The sequence below is a fragment of the Malus domestica genome, chromosome 10 (assembly GCF_042453785.1).
Source record: "Malus domestica chromosome 10, GDT2T_hap1".
Lineage (NCBI taxonomy): Eukaryota > Viridiplantae > Streptophyta > Magnoliopsida > Rosales > Rosaceae > Malus > Malus domestica.
In genome coordinates, this window is record NC_091670.1 from 27,571,206 (window position 1) to 27,591,389 (window position 20,184).

The following is a 20,184-nucleotide window of genomic DNA, read 5'->3' on the forward strand; positions in this document are numbered from 1 at the left end:
TCAAACGATAGATTTTGTTAGATTATGTGTTATATTTGCTAACGACGGAGTTCAAACTCATGATGTCATGCAAGAGGCTCAATTTCTTTTCATCACTGTGACAAAGGGTCACTTGGCCATGTTCTCTTGACATGCTCATTCCTTCATTTTGTCCCCATTCACAAAATAGTTGGAATTACATACATACATATATACGTACAAAAAAAAACATGCCAAAAAATTTGAAAAAATTAATACATATCTCTAAGGGTTCCTCCTTGGAGAGATATTTCGGTGCAGCATAAACATTATTCGGTACATTAAGGGTTTAATATAAGTGGTTGAATACTTGAAATTTTTTATTTTCAACAACTTGTACTATGATCCTTGATGTACCAAGTTATGTTCCCGAAATATGATAAAATTGCTCCTTTTCTTGGGGTACAGTGTGGGAACCACTCACACTGGTTGCATTTAAGCATGCGTTCTGCACACTAGCCAGAGAGTCAGAGAGTACAGCTTTCAGAGCAAGTCCCAGCAATACACGAAGTAGCAACCTTCATTTAATTCTAAGCCATTCCAAAGCCAAAAGAAATAATCCATCTTTCTCCCTCTCTCCTTCTATTTGTTTCACAACCTTCAAACCGAAGCTCTCACTTTCTCTCTCATCAGAAGAATCTCCAGAAGAGAGAGAACAGAAAAAACCTTCAAGCTTTAAGAACATGGAGTCTAATGGTATCATGGAGCCCACTGTTCTTAATCAGTTCATCCCTAGAAGGTTTTCTTTCTTGAGTTTTTTTTTGTTTTCTTCTAGTTTTCTTACCTTTTTTTGTTTGTTTGTAAAGTTTGCAACTTTGAATCTTTTGTTTGTAACACAGAAAGTTTGTGTGTGTGTTTTTTTTTTAAATAGGTACCAAGTGAAAGTGTTTGAGGTTGCAAAGCGGAAGAACACGATTGCGGTGCTGGAAACAGGAGCTGGGAAGACGATGATAGCTGTGATGCTCATCAAGCACGTTGCTGAGGAGATGATGAGTATCATCCCCTCCTCTGGAGTTAAAAAGTTGATCATTTTCTTGGCTCCGACAGTTTATCTTGTCACTCAAGTAAAAACTTTGATTCACTTCTTATTTTTCTGTGTTTTTGTTTGTTTGTTGAGTACAAAACTGTCCCAACTTTATTCCTCACTTTTAGCTAGATGATCTTCCAAGGAGAACTTAAATGTTTGATAGAAGTTTAATTTTTTTCTTCTAATAAAAGTTCTTTTAGCAAAGTGCTTATGATCATGAGTACTTCTTACACAAGTAGTCACAAATGACGCATGCGGGGACTATTTTAGAATGGGCTAAAAACGATTTTTGACACTCAGAAGTGCTTCTAACTAAGTTTGGTAGAAAAACTTATAAAATAATTTCTGTAATGTTTTTCTAGCTTCTCCAAAAACCACTACAATTTTCAATGAATTTTTTGACGTGTTTCTAATGAAACACTATACGTGCTTACTAACATAAATGCTTCTAGTAGTCCCAAACGGATCCGGTGAAAAAATTGGAGTTATCATTCAACTGCTGAACCAATTTCAATTTTGTTTGGCAGCAATACAAGGTTATTAAAAATTCCACAACTCTTGAAGTGGAAGAGTACTATGGAGCCAAGGGAGTGGATGAATGGACCCGGAGCTGTTGGGATACAGAAGCTAATACACATGATGTAAGTTTAATTTTCTTCGATTTTCGAGTAATCGATGCTTAATCAGTTTTTTTTGTACAAATCATTTCCGAGATTTAGAACTAATCACTGATTTATTTTTTTCTTATGCTGTAGATACTGGTCATGACACCACAGGTTCTCTTGGATGCCATGAGGAATGCTTTCTTAAACTTGGAAATGTTTAGCTTGATAATCTTCGACGAATGTCATCGCGCTACAGGCAATCATCCCTATACGAAAATAATGAAGGTAGTTTACGGATTATAGTTTTAGTAATGGTTTCCTACTTGTAATCTTCAATTTTAAGAGTCTGTGGATTGTCTATCTAGTTGACTCCACAATCGTAAGGGGCAACGAGCATCTGCATTGTGCAGCGAAACACCATTGACGCAATTAGATGCACATACACACGTATACATACACAATGTTGATCGCTTGCTCACTAGTGAGTAGGAGATCATGAGTTTACAAAGTAATATGTATGTATAAAAAACTCGTTCAAGTACATCTGAGTGACTAATATCTTGGTTTTGAAGGATTTTTATCACCAATCTGTGAACCGGCCAAAGATTTTTGGGATGACAGCGTCCCCCGTTATAAGAAAAGGTCAGATATTGGTGCTTCATAGCTAGTGAAGTTCTACAATCTGTTATGCAAAATATTCAAGAGATCTTTTCACATTTCAGGTGTCTCGTCCGCCATGGATTGTGAGGATCAAATATCTGCACTTGAAAGCATGTTGGATGCTCAGGTATTTTGAGCTTTTCATGTTGTGATCGTTCTCCATTTATTACTAGACGTGGTCACAATTTTGTTGTCTAAATATCTTGAGACGTGCCGATGTAGGTTTACACTGTAGAAGACAGGACTGAAATCGAAACGTTTGTTCCCTCAGCAGTCCACAAATGTAGGTTCTACAAGCAAGCACCGTCCGCCTATTTGGATCTGAAGGAAAAGATGGAAGCTTTGCTGTCGAAGGTAGTCCTGCGCCGTATCATTTCGTTCGTTCACAAAGTATGTTAGACTTATGTCTTAGCTACTGTACTTCTGAATACACTAACAGGTATTTAATTTCATGGACAGTATGCTTCTGAGTTGGAGTTGCAAGAGCAAATGCCAAGTCAGTACCAAGACATCAGTGACAAGATAAAGATGTTGCGAAAGCGGTTACACAATGACCACATGAAGATCTTGTACTGCCTTGATGACCTTGGCATTGTATGTGCATATGAGGTACCCTTGTTCTTAGTCGAAACAAAAGAGCAAAAAAGAAGAAAACTAAAATGTGGTAGAAAAATGAAAAGAGGAATGTGATCTGTTTGGTGTTACCACTTTTTATAGGCTGTCAAAGTTTGTCTAGAGAATGTCCCTGATGCCGAAGAAGAGTGCCAGTTCTATAGAGAATGTTCTTCGTATTTGAAAATTTTTCTCGATGAAGTCTTGCTTATGATTGCCGGATTTCTTCAACCTGGTATGCCAATCGGCAAGTTTTTTTCTCACATTTCGATTGGTCGCATTGGATTGATACTTATTTCTAATTGATATTACTTCCTTCGCACTGCTTAGGCTGCGAACTTCATGCAAACTTTGAGTCTGACTATACAAAGGCGTGCGATTTGGGTTTCATATCTCCAAAGTTATACGAACTTCTTCAAATTTTCCAGTCATTTGGGTAAGTAAAACTACTCGTGGCCAAGTCCATATGAATTAATTTTGTTATAAAGTTAATTTATTGAAGTCCTTTGCCATTGCAGAACCGGTAGCAAAGTTCAATGCCTCATTTTCGTAGAGCGAATTATTACAGCGAAAGTGATTGAAATATATGTTAAGAAAGTGCGGTGCTTATCTCACTTGACGGTTTCATACGTGACTGGAAGTAACGGATCAGCTGATGCGCTATCACCGAAGCTGCAAAAGGAAACTATGGAATCCTTTTGCTCCGGGAAGGTACCTAATCTTTCACATCATTGATTTCAATTTATACGAAGCTTTGGTGTTAGAAAACCACAAAATCAGTGAAGAAACATTTCTATGATCAGGTCAATCTGTTGTTCGCTACGGATGTAGTTGAGGAGGGAATACATGTTGCAAACTGTTCCTGTGTGATTCGTTTTGACTTGCCCAAGACAGTTCGTAGTTATATCCAGTCCCGGGGAAGAGGTCGAAAAAATGACTCCCAATATATCCTAATGCTTGAAAGGTGAAGGCTTCTTTTTGTAGTTTCATATAAAAGTGATTGCAAGTCAGAATATTTTTTGGAGTTTGAGTTTTGACAGATATTTTACAGGAGCAACAAGAAGCAAATAGATCAAATGTTCGACATCATCAGGAGCGAGCATTCGATGACAGATACATCTAGAAACAGAGATCCTGAAGTGTGCACCTTAAAAGCTTGTTGTTTTGAGGAAACAAAATCGTATCGTGCAAAAGTTACTGGAGCATCAGTTACAACGGATTCAAGTGTCAGTCTTATATATCGATACTGCGAAAAGCTCCCGGGAGATAGGTATGGATATTTTGCCTTGTCAATCACAAGTTCTATTAAGCAGCTTTCTGTATTTCCTAACTGGTTGTTACAAAATGTAGGTACTTTACTCCGAAACCAACTTTTGACTTCGAAATTTCTGAAGGGTTGTACCAGTGTAGAATAACATTACCCCCAAATGCAGCTTTTCTAACAACGGTCGGTCCACTGAGCAGCAACACGCATTTGTCCAAGCAGCTAGTGTGCTTGGAAGCTTGTAAAAAACTCCATGAAATGGGAGCCTTGGATGATCATCTTCTCCCGCTTGTCCAAGAGCCCTTAGAAGATGATCTAATTCCAGAAAGAAGAGAGTTATCTGCTGGTGCAGGTATGTGTGTGTATAAATTTATAGACCTAATTTTTCAAAGGGGTAACCATTTAGCATTGTTGCTGGTTGGACGTAGTCTAGTTCAGCTATATTTATGATTCTAATTTCTTTATAACATTTGAGAGTGAAAATTAGTAACCAATGGCGTTTTTTGTATCGGCATCTCCTTCCAAATCTTTCTTTTAAGTATGTTCCCCTTGAAGTGCCAACATTTCTGATTTCAGTTTTACTTTTGTAAGGAACAACGAAAAGAAAGGAATTACACGGCACAACATCCATCCGGGCATTATGTGGAACTTGGGGAGAAAAACTTGTTACTGTTTTTGAGGCCTATAAGTTTGATTTCTCGTGTAGTATCGTTGATGAGACATATTCAGGATTTGTTCTACTAATTGAGTCAAAACTCGATGATGATGTGGGAAATATCGAAATGGATCTTCAACTCGTCTCAAGGATGGTTAAATCTTCGGTCTCTTCATGTGGAAAATGTTATCTGAGTGCAGAGCAGGTAAGATTGCTATCACATTTCAATAGTTTCTTCTTGTTATTTAAACCACTTTCTGTAATTCTATGCTGCCTATTTTCTAACCAGGTAACGCAAGCCAAGCGCTTTCAAGAATTTTTCTTTAATGGTGTGTTTGGGAGATTGTTTTTTGGGGGAGAATCAGAAGGGACAACGCGAGAATTTTTACTCCAGACAGAAACAAAATCACTCTGGAACTCAGCATATATGTATTTGCTTTTACCCGTTGACACATTGGACACTTCAAAAGTGAACTGGAGAGGGATCAGTTCTTCTGTTAATGTGGTAGAATTTTTGAAGAAACAATACTCCACGCATTCCAAGTGTTTTAATGGTGATCACAGCGAGTTGCCACTTTCTAGGACTGGTTCATCCATGACAGAGTCGAAGGCTTCGAATCATATCCATTTCGCTAATAGTTCAATTGATGCCGATAATCTCCAAGATATGCTAGTATTGGCTATTCACACGGGACGTATCTATTCAATCATCGAAGTTGTCCATGGAAAATCTGCAGAAAGTTCTTTGGAGGAAAATATTGATGATGCATCATCGACATACAGTTATGCTCAGCACTTCAAAACGAAGTATGCGATATGCAATCCCCGTGCTGTGTTAGATTTATCAATTTTTTTCTTTCACAACTTTCTCATAGCACGAGCATGTTCAGGTATGGGATTTCACTTGTTTATCCCGGACAGCCTTTGCTGCGGTTAAAGCAAAGTCATAATCCGCATAACTTGCTTGGTGCCGAAGGTATGTTTTGTATGTTCGGATCTTTGTTTTACAGTTTCGTCATGTACAGTATAAGCATATTCCTAAATCAGCAGGTGCTTCATCACAAGACGGTCGAGTAATCAAGGAACAAGCTCATGTTCGTATGCCTCCCGAGATCCTAGTCAGTATTGATTTTCAGGTGGATGTTCTACGATCATGTTACTTGTTACCGTCAGTAATGCACTGGCTGGAGTCACTAATGCTAGCTAGCCAGCTCAGGGAAGAGATCAATGGCCAAACTAACAACTTTAAAATATCAAGTTCATTGGTTAGTTCTACTATCCTTCTTTAATGTCGATGTAATTCGTTCTTCATCCAACTTCCATTGCATCACTATAACTATATCTAATACAAAGACTTTGTGTTTAGATTCTGGAAGCACTCACAACACTTAGGTGTTGTGAAGATTTCTCATTGGAACGTTTGGAGTTGCTCGGAGATTCAGTTCTCAAGTACGCTGTGAGCTCCTACCTTTTTCTCAGATATCCTGAGAAACATGAAGGACAACTAACAGCTCGGCGTACAAGGGAAATATGTAACTCCAACCTGCATAAACTAGGAATCCAACGAAAGATACAGGTATCAGATGCATTCGATATTTGAAGCTATAATTTGTTTTCGTAGTAAATATATCAAAGTGTTGGAAGATCCTAAAAACACATGAACTTGCATTGAAGTCTGTAACTTAGGCATCAAGGTACTCACACAAAAACAAATCTTTTTTATGTGTTTGACAGGGATATATACGTGACAGCGCATTTGAACCACGCCGTTGGGCAGCTCCAGGGCAGCTGTCTAGATTCCCTGATCCGTGTAAATGCGGAGTGGACACCTTAGAAGTGCCTTTGGACAGCAGATTTCAAACTGTAGAAGCGGTAAAGGTCGGAAAATTCTGCGATAGTGGCCATAGATGGATGAACTCGAAAACCATAGCAGATTGTGTTGAGGCCCTCATAGGAGCCTACTATGTCGGCAAAGGACTGTTTGCTGCACTACATGTGATGAAGTGGCTTGGTATTGATTCTGATTTTGAACCCTCATTAGCCACTGAAGCCATTACGAGGGCTTCCCTCCGATCTTACTACCCAAAACATGATGACATCGCTGCCTTGGAGTTGAAGCTTGACTACCAATTTTCGGTTAAGGGTTTGTTACAGGAGGCCATAACACATGCCTCTGAGCAAAAACTAGGTGCTAGCTACTGTTACCAGGTTTGAACTTGATCTTTTCTGCAGATTTTGAGTCCCCTTAGTTTGTTCCCATTTTTTTTCTTTCTAGTACACAGAAATTCATACAATAGCTCATTTTTCTACTTGAATAATTTGACAGAGGCTCGAGTTTCTTGGCGACTCTGTGTTGGATGTGCTAATCACACAGTATCTCTATGATAGCCACACAACTATTAATCCGGGATGGTTGACAGACTTGCGATCAGCTGCCGTTTGTAACGAAAACTTTGCCCGAGCTTCCGTGAGAAAGAAACTTCACCCACATCTTCAACATTGCTCCGGGTTACTTCTGAATCATATCACAGAGTATGAGAAGTTGTGTACTGCTGAAGCTCTTAACACCACCAGCCTACTTGAAGACGTAAAAGGTCCTAAAGTACGCCTCTTAGGCCTTATTCGACTTAAACTTCTAAACAGTTAGCTGCTCTGTGTTAACGTCAAGTTTTGTTAATAACCACGACTTGTTTAATGCAGGCTCTTGGGGACATGGTGGAAAGCATAGCTGGGGCTATATACATGGACAGCAATCTCGATCTTAACAAAGTATGGAGGGTGTTTAAACCGCTATTATCTCCGATCGTGACCCCTTCCACTCTGCAATTACATCCGCTGCGTGAATTGACCGAGTTATGTGGTTCTCTCGGGTACTTTGTGAAAGAAAATTGTACTAAAGAGGATTCATTGGAGCATGTGGAAATGACTTTGCAGCTGGAAGATGGTCTTTTGGTTGGGAATGGGTACGATCGGAGCAAGAAAGCTGCTAAACAGAAAGCAGCTCGTCAACTGTTGAAGGAGCTCCAGGGTTGCCATTCAGTGTTTAAAAGGAGAAAACTTGATCCTGACCGTGTAGATGAGCTCTCTTCCGAAGGCATGGAGATTGAACACTGCAGCCAACTGAATGATACTCCTTCTTTAGAGTCGATCAATCGAATCAAATCACCATATGCAGACTTGAGAACAGGTCCTACCCCGACCAATTTTGGTCCTAACAAAATCTACAGTCACAACATTGTAACCCCAAGTTTACATGGTTAGTGAACAAATGAATCAACCTATTCCGCTGCTCGCGGTTATCATTATTTTCTCCCATTTTCATTTACATGCTATTCATTCTTGTGTGCAGCTATAGCTTCGATCAGCACGAGGAAAGGAGCAGCGCGGGCTTCTCTCTTTGAGCTGTGTAAGAGAATGCAGTGGCCAATGCCTACATTCAAAACAACAGAGCATAAATCGAGGTGATTCGAATCAACCAAACCGCACTTAATTGTTTCCTTTTCCTAGGGGCTAAACTAACTAGTGTCTTCCTCCTGCAGAACTCCAATCGAATTTGGTGAGGGCTCTGAAAAGAGAATCGGTTTCAACAGCTACGCATCGGAAATAAGTTTGCAGATACCAAACTATGGGACTGTTGTATGCAGAGGAGATCCTAGAGCTGATAAGAAGAGTTCATATGACTCTGCAGTAGTTGCCCTGCTTTACAAGCTTCAACGACAGGGAAAACTTACAATTGGGTGCTCTTGAGGGGTGGGAAATGGCTGGGTTGGTTAGGTTGGACTTCAACCCATTGGTCAACCCAATAGGCTCGAGTTGGTACTATTGAAACTCATTTCCATCCAAGAAAATGGTCAAACCAACCCACCTGAACAATTCTAAGACAAGGTTGGGTTGGACAGTTTCCATGGTTTACTTTGTTTTTTATTCCTAAAGTGTATAATCCACAATACATGTCATATTAGACCTAAATTATGTGAATTGTGTTGTAGGATCTTTGTTTGTTGCTTGATATTTGAAATTCATTATTTTAAGTAACTACTAGATTTTATGCATGTATCTATGTAATAAACATATATGTTTAAGAATTGTTTGCTATTTAGGTGGGTGGGTTTCAATCCTGTGGAATTTTTCAAGTCGACGGGCCGAGGGTTCACTCCAACAACACCGATAGTGTCCTCAAGGTTTAAAGTACTCTTCTCTTCTCCCTCTGTCCAATATGGGACAAAATGGGGTTCCAACACTCCTCCGCACATGAGACCCCATTTTATGGGTCACACGTGGAAATCCACATCAGCAACCACGTGGAGCCAACGGGGGCTCACCCATCGCGTGGGGTCAAACAGGGACCCACCCAATCACGTGGCAGTACGGGCCCATCCCCTAGCTCTAATACCATGTGGAATTTTTCAAGTCGACGGGCCGAGGGCCCACTCCAACAACACTGATACTATTCCCACTTAACCACCTGCACAATCCTCAAAAGTGTGGGGTTTTATCATAAAAGGCCTCAGTTTTAGTTAGAGTAGGGTAATTCTATTTAAAGTACTCTTCTCTTCTCCCTCTGTTCGATGTGGGACAAAAACCAGTTCCGACAGTTATTAATACTTCAACCCAACCCAATCCATCTATTGGACGGGTAGTCAGTTTTCTACACGAAAATAGATGTTTAGAGCTTACAGCCAACCCAACCCAACCAATTTCAGTTAGGTTGGTCGGTAAGGCCACTAAAGTGCCCAACCCTAGATAGTTAGCAAATAATGTCCAGAATCAATAGACATTGTCGAGGTAAACTCTGCTTTAGTAAAATTTGTATTGGTATAAAAATTGAGAAGGTCAAGTATAATACTTTATCAGTCACAATGAAAAGGGGGAAGAAAGCTATGTACATAAACACCAAGCAGGTTATAAACACGCTTTTCTTCGCTGTGACCCCGATCATCAGCTTTATAGCTTATTCTCTCTACTCTCCCTTCTCTTGATAACTACTATCAATCGCCAACTACAAAAAAACTGGCACGGGAAATAGAGATTAAATAGAGATGATTGTATCAACGTGCTACGGAAGATATCAGTCACCTTAAATGACAAACCCCTTAAAATTGGCTCAGCACAACTCAGATGTGGGAATATTTGCATTTGTGAGTCAACAGGCATTGTTGGCCGGCAATATCAGTAGGCCCTTGTCCCAAGAAACTGGCCTTCATCTTCCCGGGTCGTGGTTATAACTGTAACTTCTTGGCCAACATGAGTTTGATCCCTGCAATCGAGAAAGCCTGATATTAGTGGCACATCCATGTTGTGCTAGTGACATCAACGAGTCATGATTTCTAGCCAACCGCATAATAGTAAAAAGAGGCTCCAAATTTAACCGCCTTATAAACAATGTTCAATTTTATTACTAAAGGTTCTAGGAACTTACAGTTAAGCTGTCCTCCTTAAAACTTTCCAGCGACTCAGCAAGCTCCACTTGTTTTGATGCGGTTGCAAACAATGCCTGAAAGAAAAGATCTTGGATTTAGTAGCTGACTCTATACGACGGAAACAGGAAACCTTATTGGTACACACTTCAGAATAACCTATGATTTCAAGAAAGATGGTTGACTTACTTTCTTTGTCTTCTGTAAGTCGTACTCTATAGATTTAATGCGACTTAAAGATTCGTGAAGCATGTCTTCTTTCTCTTGAGGAATTTTAATAGGTTTGTTTATCAAATTGGTAACCAATACTTCTAATTGCTGCAGTCTCTGCCAGAGAGGGTCTACATCTACTCCCTGTGAATACTGTTGTTCCTGAGAGCTTGAATTTTCAAGTGGCGGAGGTTTGCATGGTGTTTTTAAGCGGCTCTCTGAATAACATGCTGCAAATATCCTCCCTAACATTGGGAATATCAGACATATGCCTGTTAATATTTTGAGTATGAAGTGAATGGTTAAACTTGCTACATGTGGAATGGATGTCTTCAGCGACCTTGTCAGGGTGAAGTTCATGGGTGAATCACCTGTCAAAAAACAAGTTAAACTTGAATAAGAAACTTCCAAGTCTGAGGCATGAAAAGCAAGCTGCCACTACGTTACGAGTAAACATAAGCAGCTTGATAAATGACCGACGATCACCTACTTGTTAAACTTGAATTAGCAACTTCCATTCTTGCCGCAGCACTGCCTGATTCAACTAGGTTGCAGGGAGATGCAGAGTCAGTTGCCCTCTCCTGAGACAAATCAGACAAAATATAGAGGACGAAAGAGTTAGAAATTAATTGATATTTTATCATTTTTGGTCTATGAGGAATTCAAAAATTACATGAAGGACCAAAATAGTAAGTAATATCTTTAATTTTGGCTAGATATATAGATGCTATAAATAAAATAGCTATTAGAGATGTAGTCAGTAGTGAAGTCAAAGGATACGACACCCAAGAAAGAGAACTTCAGAAAATTTACTTCGTCAGATTGAGACTTTGATAGCTGCATGAAGGCAGAAGTACTCGACCTCATTTCTGATCCCGACTCAGCTGCAGATACTATTTTACTATCTGTTGTCTGCAAAGTAAACCCAAGATATGTGAAATATGATACATGAGTAAAAGGTCATAAAGATCAGTATCCATTGAAGGTTTGGCTTCAAGTCACCTTAGAGGTAAGCAGCTTGATTCCAAAATCATCGCCATCAGAAGAACTTTTGATTTTTCTCAAGTACATTGCTTCTGCAACGTGTACCAGCTGCAAAAAGAAGTCAAATGAGTATGGAACCGACAAGAAAACCACCTAATATTCGGCCTATTAATTCAAAACTGTTAAATCCACTTGAACCGTACTTTCATTATTTCTGGATCATTCCAGGGTCCCTTCTCAGACCTAAGGCACCCGCCTTCATTTGGACACGAGCAAGTTCCCCCAAGGAAATCCGGAAGTTGACTGTTTAAAGAAAAAGTTGCTACAATAAGTTTTGAAACACAAACCAAAAAAGTTTCAAATCGAATTAATTTATCAAATAGTAAGAAGTCCCAACCTTGAGTCTATGATTTCCAAAAGCTTGTTTTGAAATCTGTTGCCTAAGACCTGCAGAAGAACTTATTAGTAGTCCATAGGACCTTCAAAATGAAAGTAACAAATGAAAAATATCCACATACATGTATCTTTCCAGTAGTCCTTGGGTCAAGAAACCCTTTTGCTGTGTTCCAAAGTAGCTTGAATCCGTTACCAGCATTTACCACAAACATTTGATTTAACGTCTGGAGAATGAGCTAGTATCAGAAATGAATAAAAACCATTTCATTAATATTATAAGTTGGTTTCAGATAATATTAAATCCACCTCAGGATAGTTATCGCCGTCCATTTTCTGAATGCGAATAACAAGGTCAAGCGCAACCTTGCCAAAGCTCATCCAGTTCTGCATGATAATAATGATAATAAAAAACAGGAAAAAGTGTAGTTATTGCTAAAAATACACATGATACATAGAACTGAATAAACCCATTTGTGAGTTAGGAAGTTACCATCCCTTGGACATCTAGTATAGCAGTCGTTGAATCTATATGCCTTTTGGCCACAATAGAACATGCCGGGAATTTCTCAGCAAAAGCCTTCTCAAAACCCTGGGCATGATATTTTAGAAACCGTTCCACTGTGGTGACATTCATTAGCTTGCTAGGTTCAACTTTTCCAAGTCTTTCAATATAAACAGGCCGTCCTGCCTTGTCTACCCCATGATAAGCATGAGGATAAAAACGCTGAACCTCTTCATATTCACTGTACACGAAATCCTATAAATTTATCATTATAACACCTCTATTAGAATCCTGTGAATGAAATGAAATGTCCGACAAAACAGGCATTAAAAAGTTCCTCTTGTTCGATATTCTGTAATCTTTAAAAATTACTAACAAAAGTTTCATTCTTTATCAAATGAAAATGGAATAGTAAAAGATATACAGACATTATACATGTATCAGTTGTCCTTCGAAGTACTCTTAATAACATTATACCTTCACAATAGATTCTACTCCAAAATCTCTCCTCCAGTTGAGCATTTCGGCCCACATTTGAAGAGATTTATCAATGTCAAATTTCCTCGCCTTCAAAAATCTGCATAAACAATGCCTAGCTGTTAGTAATCGAATCCAAAAAGCTACAAGGACAATAAAAAATAAACACTATCACTGCAACGAGTCAATCACCTCAGCATTGTATGATAATCATCAAATTGAGCCGGAAGCATATCTTTAGCAACCAATGCCTCGCGAAGCGTAATCACAGCTTCTTCCTCCTCAGCATCCCGAGCATCTTCGATTGAAATCGAAGCGTAGCGGCAATTGGCCACACGCTTTCCGCGCTTTCTAAGAGTGTTTGTCAATCTCAAGGAAGCATTTGAAGTTCTTTTCTTAAGAGATCTGCTCCGAGGCCTCCGCCTCTCGGCCTCGGAGGTTTCGAAATCAAAAGTTCTGGACTTTTCGTCTTCTTGCAACGAAACTACTTCTCCTAAAATTACATATCAAAATGCAGAAAAATGAAAATTTTGGATCAAAAATAAAATTAAGATCCGATTTTTGTAGAGAATCTCATTGAGGAATCGGAATAATGTACCTGGCATTGCTGCTAATCGAATCGGATAACAGCTCGAGCTCGGATTACATTCTGCATCGAATAAGAAGAGCAAAAACAGAGAAAATCAAATTTACGAATAAAATCCGAAATTTCTTAGAAAATACTCAATAGGTCAAGAAAACGACTAAATCTACCAAGATTTTAGCAAAATCTCCGATAAAACCGGGAAACGGATTGAAAACCAGAATCCAGAAACGAAAATTCAAAGCCGAGAAAAAATGTCAAAATTTCAAGTTTGCATTCGTACCGTAAGCTGATCAGGTGATTGAATCGGAAGCGGAACGGCAAATTGCAGGCGAAGCGCATTCGCGGGAACCGAGCGCACGCGTGGCGGAGAATTTCGGAAAGAATGGAACTGAATTGAATTGTTTATGCTGCCTCTCTCTCTGTGAAATAACAGGCGATGAAAGAGAGAGGAAGAGAAAAGCTAAATGGAGGTTGCTTTTGGATTATGATGGCATTTTATTTTCTTAATTGTTTCTCTCTCTAAGCAGCGAACTGTTGAGTCTGAAGACAAAGAGGCAGAGGAAGGAGAGAGAGAGAGAGAGAGAGAGAGAGAGAGAGAGAGAGAGAGCTGAGACAACAGAAGGAACGTAGCGGAAGCGCAGAGGAAGAGAGAGAGAGAGGCATGTCGTTGTCAAAAGCGTTAGTTGAACAAGATGTATCGTACAACGGCCGTTTAACTCCGTCATCTGTTTTTTTTTTTTTTTTTTTGACAAACAATAGGTGGATTTAAACCGTAAAATATGACTTCAATAATGTGGTTCAAATTCACCTTTAGTTATAATTGAACTTAAGACCTTTCACTTTCAAGTGGAAATGAATAATTTATAAGTGAAGAGGAATATCAATATACTGTGCAGTGCTTCTTTTTAGTTTTTACATTTTTTTTTCTATCAATTCTCAATTATTTTCTTAATACAATTTTCAATTTTTGTTCGTCGCTTAGTACTATGACTTAGTAATAAAGACTTATAATTTTGGTAATATTTGTTTTACATACGATAGTATAGTCTACACTAAATTTAACTAAATCTTGAATGAACAAATGTAAACAGGTGAGAACACATTGCTCTAACCTAGACTCATGTTTCAATTTTAGTAATTTGTTAAGGTAAGTACGATTTTAATAATTGCCAAAATATGATTTCAGTATTTTCGTAAAATTCCACTTTGATACATGTAGACTCAACTCAAAAAAATTAATTTTGTAGATTGTCAATTTAAGAATAATTTAATTTTGTCACTTTTTAATGAAACCAGCACGAAAGAAGCATATGCGTTGGTGTGGCAGTGTTAAATTTACAAAAAAAAAAAAAAAATTACTGAAGTGTCACATATATCATTTATGAGCTAATTATCCCAATAAAAACGACATAATTAAGTTTTGTTCTCTTTTTATACAAGAGATATTTCATTTAACATAAATAAATTCATGTCTGCAATTAAGTGGTTACTCTTAAATTGCTACAAATAATTTAACAAAACTGTAAGGGTCGAAGAAGAACTTCTTTTTGTTTTTTTTTTGAATTCCAACAATTTAAAAGTGTTTAATTTTTCCAACTTTTTTTTAGCAAACGATATTTTCTACACTTAAAGATGAGAGGACTGAGCTTAGCCTTACAATGGGCTAACAATAATGTGATTCAAATTTGTCTTTGGCGAGAATCGAATCTAACACTTTTTACTTACAAATGAAGAGAAATATCATTAGACCGTAGCACAATAATACTAAGTGGTAATTTTTTCAACTTTTAACTATGTTGGAGAAGAACTTTTTTCTGTCTTGGGGCACGTTTTATTAATTTCTGCCTTCACAAATTCAATATTGATTTTTGCAAAACAGTTAATATTTTTATTTCTGGAAATGTTTTCCCAAATAAGTTGGTCTTTGTTTGTTTGAAGTGTTAAGGTACTAATATCTTTTAGGATTATTTTGTTTGGGTTGTATCTGTAGACATCGAAATTTCGGTAAATAAATGTTGACCGATAAATCAAAGTGTCAACGCTCATGTATTACATAAATTTTACACGTAGCGTGTGACTCAACGAAAATTGAAATGAATTGGAAAAGTCATCAAATAGGACACGTGTCAACATCTGGCAGAAACGACTTATTTCATCTGGGATATTATATTCAAAATTAGGCCTTGGAAAATTCTACAAATACAAGCCCATTTCATTCATTTAAGGGGGACCAAAATCATTAGGCAAAACTCTTGAAGCTCTGAAGCTCTGAAACTCCGAAGCTCTCAAGCATCCAGGTTCCCGAAGAATCAAGAAAGCGTTCTTCGTTCATCGTTCATCCTAAGATCAAGCCCCAACGGCCCTTTGAATCAACAATCATCCACCAATTCAAGATCAAGCCCCGACGGCCCTTGAAGAAAGTGTTCCTCGTTCTTCGTTCATCGTTCTTCCAAGATCAAGCCCCAACGGCCCCTTGGATCAACCATCCACCAATTCAAGATCAAGCCCCGACGGCCCTTGAAGAAAGCACCATCATTCATCATCCGTTCATCCAAGATCAAGCCCCAACGGCCCTTTGGATCAACAACGTCGACAAATCCACACATCCAACCGTTCTTCAAGATCAAGCCCAAAAGCCCTTGAAGATCCGTTCATCACTGTTCTTCAAGATCAAGCCCAAAAGCCCTTGGAGATCCGTTCGTCACTGTTCTTCAAAGATCAAGCCCAAAAGCCCCTTTGAAGATCCGCTCAAATCCACCTTCAAAGATCAAGCCCACGGCCCCTTGAAGAAACTTCCAAAAGTTCATCCAAGATCAAGCCTCGACGGCCCTTGGATCAAGGAAACATCCACAAATCAATACCTTACGGAGATTGAATCAGAGGATCAAAATAGAGAGAGATTGTAACCCAAAATCATCAAAAATACAAATATTTGTTTGTGCACGTTCGTTCTTGTCTCTTTCGTTTCAGGAAATTTCCGTGTTCACAGTATCATTTTTCTTTGATTGTTCATTTGCATTTGTTTTGGCTTTTTAGCCAATATTGTCTTTGAGATTGACATTCCTCATTTTGGTCCTTCAAATTTAAAATCAATTGAAATAGTCCATGAGTTTATCCACTATCAATCATTTTAATTCTTTCATGAAAGATTCTTTACAACAATGACAGAAATACTCTCAGCTTAATAAACAATGGACCAAAATAATTTTTAAAAATTGAGGGTATTTTTTCTATTTTATCCTTATTTAATAGAGATTTTTCACGGAATGATCAAAATGATTGATGGTGGACAAACTCAAAAATCAAAAAAAGAAGTTATGCAAATCTCAGAGATTATTTTGGCTAAAAACGTTTTTAGATCATTAGTTCATTTGTTGTTTTACATTCTTTTGATGATTGAGTATCAAGTAGTACTTGTTTAGAGCAATTTCCTTTCTATTTACTTAGTTTCCTTCTTTGGTGTATCTTCTTTTCCAGAGATTTTATAGACTTTATTCAACATGTCTTGGATTTTGAAGTTCGGATTAATGTTTAAGGTGTCTTAACAATTTGCTGAGATTTGGAATTGACATTGAGGATTTCGTTGATAGTGCCACTGTCATGGAGGTGATAGCGGTGGTGAAAGGTAATGTTAAGGTTGGTTCATGTTGAACATAAAAATTGCGTGGCGCTTTTTTTTTCTTGTCATGAAGTTTTGTTCCAAGTGATTTTCTTCCAGAAAGATTTTTTATTGAGATCCACATCATCAGCCTTCATAACTTGATGTCTTCTCTCTTGGAAGTTGTACTTTATAATTAGTTCAATGATATTTGTAAGACTTCCTTGTTTTGGTTTTATGCCTCTGATGTTAATTGAGCAACGTGTCTTTTAATTAAGGCGCAACTTTAGTTCATGATATTCATGTTTGATTTTGGATAGACTTTAATATCTTAAAGCATCTCCAAAAGAGATGTCAAAAAGTTCACTTCAGCAATAACGGTAATCAAAGACATCACTAGTGTTTTTCAACCGAAATGTCAATTCCTATGTGGCATGACATAAAAAGACAGCAGAGGAAGTTACTGTCAAATTTGAAAGCAACTTCAAATATATTTTTAGTAATTAATAAATGATTTTCATAATTTTTATACTTATCTTTTGTTTTCAAATACTAATTACAACTATAAAAAATAAATAACGTAATAAATAATAGTTTAAATTTGAAATATCGGATGGAGAACAAAATTTATAAAAATATCAATGTGCCACATAAGCTTTCAAATTTAAATTTTGTGTTTAAACTTTAACATATCATTTGGAGATGATCTTATACACTATCTTACTATCAAAGTGGTGGAAATGAGTGCTGCTCTTGCGTTAAGCGCGGGTTTAAACCCTATCTGCTATCTAATCTAACATTTAATATAACAAATTTATCACTTGACAAAAAAAGTTTAAAGTATCTTATTCAATAAAAAAAATCACTCAGTACTACGGTCTGTTGGTATTCATCTTTGCTTGGAATTGAGAGGTCTTAGGTTTGAATCTCTTGGATGACGAATTCGATACCAAATTAGGTTGCCCATTGTGTGATTTAGCCAAACTCTCCATCTCTCTAGTGTAAAATATTGATGTACTAACAAAAACAAAAAACATTGTTTAAACTTTATTTTATATTTGGCCATAAAGAAACCTTTATTTACTTGAGTCTACCCTTTTTTAATTTGTTGTTTGTTGGCGCCGTTTGTTAACGGGAGACGGAGGATGCGGGTGTGATTAGATGCTGTACAGTTTACGCTACGCATGAGGAGGCGGAGTTTCGGCGTCGGTGTGAAGTATTTGTGTGGGAGCCACGTCATCGTCCAAGTGATATGTGACACGTGGAGAGGCGCGGTGCTCTCAGTTTCTTCAAAATTGGTGCTGATTCGAGAGAATCAGATGCGACGCTTTGGGGGTTGGGGCGGGAACAAAGGCCTCTCAACTCTGCTTTTTTTGTTGCGTCATTTGTGTAATAAAGTTCCTTTTATGCAAATTTGATTCTATTTTCATGGAAAATTTGTGCATACTTACTTGTACTTGTTGGATAATGTTAAAGAGATCAAATTTTTTAAACTAAATTTACAAACAAAATGATGTGGTTGTTGATAATTGGATTATTACTTAAACGTTGATTTACATGCTTATTTCTGTAGCATTACCCTTGTTTGTTTCTTAGTTACCTACCAAAGAAAAAATTTAACTGTTGTTGGAATTAGTCCAGTTTTCTTATCTTTTTCAACTTTAATAATTAAATTTCTTGATTTATGCATCTTTACTCAAATTTTTAATTTGAATATTTGAATATGAAAATCTAACCACTTTCATGGAAATAATTAAAAGAAATTTACATGCCATACATTTAACCTGTGATAGAAGTATCTAAGAAAAATAAATAAAAATTAATGCACCTATCATCCATGAAAATAGTTCAAAGATATTTCATCTTCCATACACTTATAAATCCATACTATATAGGCTGATATATATAGTACCAAGAACATAGATTAGTTAACACGATTAACTTATGATGGAGGTAGAAAAAAAAATTGAGAAACAATATTTAATTCTAAAATTGTGTAAAAGATAAACCTATAAATAAGGGATGACATTTATTACAACTAAAAAAGGGAATTTTAACGAAAAGCTTATGGTACTGTTTACTTTAACGAAAAATCACATTTTTATATTAAAAAAATCAATTCTAGTACTATTCACTTTACCATTTATTTTGCTTTTTTTGTTAAAAATCAAAGTTTTCAAACTCTTTTAATTAGTTTTCCTATTAAAAAAGAGCCAATGTGGATAATCAGTGAATGGGTCTAACCCAACAAAGTGAACTAAACCCAATAATAACTCACAAAATTAGACTTCTTTTTTTAGGTTTTCCGTACACTTCCATAACCAAGGCATCGATAGGTTTTCTGCCCCTGCAGAGATGGAGGGATAGGAATTTTGAGAATCAAGGAAAAAGTCACGGCAAGATGAGCTTCTTTCCATATACCACATTCCTAATTCACAAGCATTAAAGATGATAATCTCAACCAAGCGTTCCCAATTTCAACTCATTAGAGTGATTGTGATACACGTACTTGATGATTTGTGGAATTATCAATTTTATCACTCATCATCTTATAATCCAACATCTACTAAGAATTCAAAGATTACACCTTTTGAATTAAAAAAAGTTAGCTTTCGTTTGTCTGGGTTAATAAATTAAGTTCATGTGCGTAGCCTTTCCACTTTTGAAATTCTAGAAACTCTTCTGTTTTTTTTTTTAACAAAAGAAACTCTTTTTTTTTTTACTAGTTGAACATCGGCCAGATGAGTTTAAATCATCTGCACTCGAAATTTTTTGTGGTCTGTTTGTGGCCTATCTATTTAAGTTATACATATTCTTTTGATTTAACTTATCTTTAGTTTTTAATTTTTTTTAGAGTAAATTACATAGTAGCCCCTCAGGTTTGAGGTCAATTACAACCTCATACAACAACTTTAAAACATTTCACTTTCATACATCCAGTACCATTTTATTTCAAAATAATACCTCCGTTAGATTTTCCATCCATTAGTCTGTTAAATGCTGACGTGGCTGCCACATTTGTGCTGATGAGGCTGCCACGTGACAAAAATAATAATTTTTTAATTTTTTTTAAATCTAATCTTCTAAATATTAATAATAAAAAAATAAAAAATAAAAAAAATAAAAAAACCTGAAAGCTTTACCCGCAACCCCCAAAACCAGAAACCAATTAA

At 37.1% G+C, this 20,184-nt stretch overlaps 2 protein-coding genes across 3 annotated transcripts; one reads left to right on the forward strand and one right to left on the reverse strand.

Moving 5' to 3' along the window:
• The first annotated feature begins 561 nt into the window (after positions 1 to 561).
• Positions 562 to 8,876, forward strand: LOC103445545 (endoribonuclease Dicer homolog 3a-like). The gene is made up of 24 exons (XM_017334863.3): positions 562 to 757; positions 890 to 1,082; positions 1,573 to 1,686; positions 1,801 to 1,935; positions 2,223 to 2,292; positions 2,373 to 2,437; positions 2,533 to 2,664; positions 2,770 to 2,919; positions 3,028 to 3,157; positions 3,253 to 3,358; positions 3,441 to 3,633; positions 3,726 to 3,886; positions 3,974 to 4,192; positions 4,273 to 4,538; positions 4,778 to 5,046; positions 5,131 to 5,648; positions 5,732 to 5,817; positions 5,892 to 6,106; positions 6,208 to 6,417; positions 6,576 to 7,049; positions 7,168 to 7,443; positions 7,542 to 8,097; positions 8,191 to 8,302; positions 8,381 to 8,876. The coding sequence occupies exons 1-24, from the start codon at positions 702 to 704 to the stop codon at positions 8,586 to 8,588; spliced, it is 4,914 nt and encodes a 1,637-aa protein (XP_017190352.3). The 5' UTR covers positions 562 to 701; the 3' UTR covers positions 8,589 to 8,876.
• A 761-nt stretch (positions 8,877 to 9,637) lies between these two features.
• LOC103445392 (phosphatidylinositol/phosphatidylcholine transfer protein SFH9) lies at positions 9,638 to 14,056 on the reverse strand. Of its 2 annotated transcripts, XR_011572506.1 has the most exons (16): positions 13,694 to 14,032; positions 13,426 to 13,476; positions 13,020 to 13,320; positions 12,828 to 12,927; positions 12,339 to 12,605; positions 12,155 to 12,232; positions 11,971 to 12,072; positions 11,850 to 11,899; positions 11,656 to 11,755; positions 11,471 to 11,560; positions 11,282 to 11,380; positions 10,959 to 11,049; positions 10,809 to 10,839; positions 10,448 to 10,713; positions 10,261 to 10,335; positions 9,638 to 10,098 (listed from the first exon to the last, which is right to left on the reverse strand). XR_011572506.1 is itself a non-coding variant. In XM_008384391.4 (15 exons), exons 2-15 carry the CDS (start codon positions 13,430 to 13,432, stop codon positions 10,042 to 10,044), a joined length of 1,809 nt encoding a protein of 602 aa, XP_008382613.3. In that variant the 5' UTR covers positions 13,433 to 13,476; positions 13,694 to 14,056; the 3' UTR covers positions 9,638 to 10,041. The 2 variants fall into 2 exon arrangements, 1 of the variants encoding a protein (XP_008382613.3); XM_008384391.4 differs by having other exon boundaries at positions 10,448 to 10,839; positions 13,694 to 14,056.
• Positions 14,057 to 20,184: the final 6,128 nt, after the last annotated feature.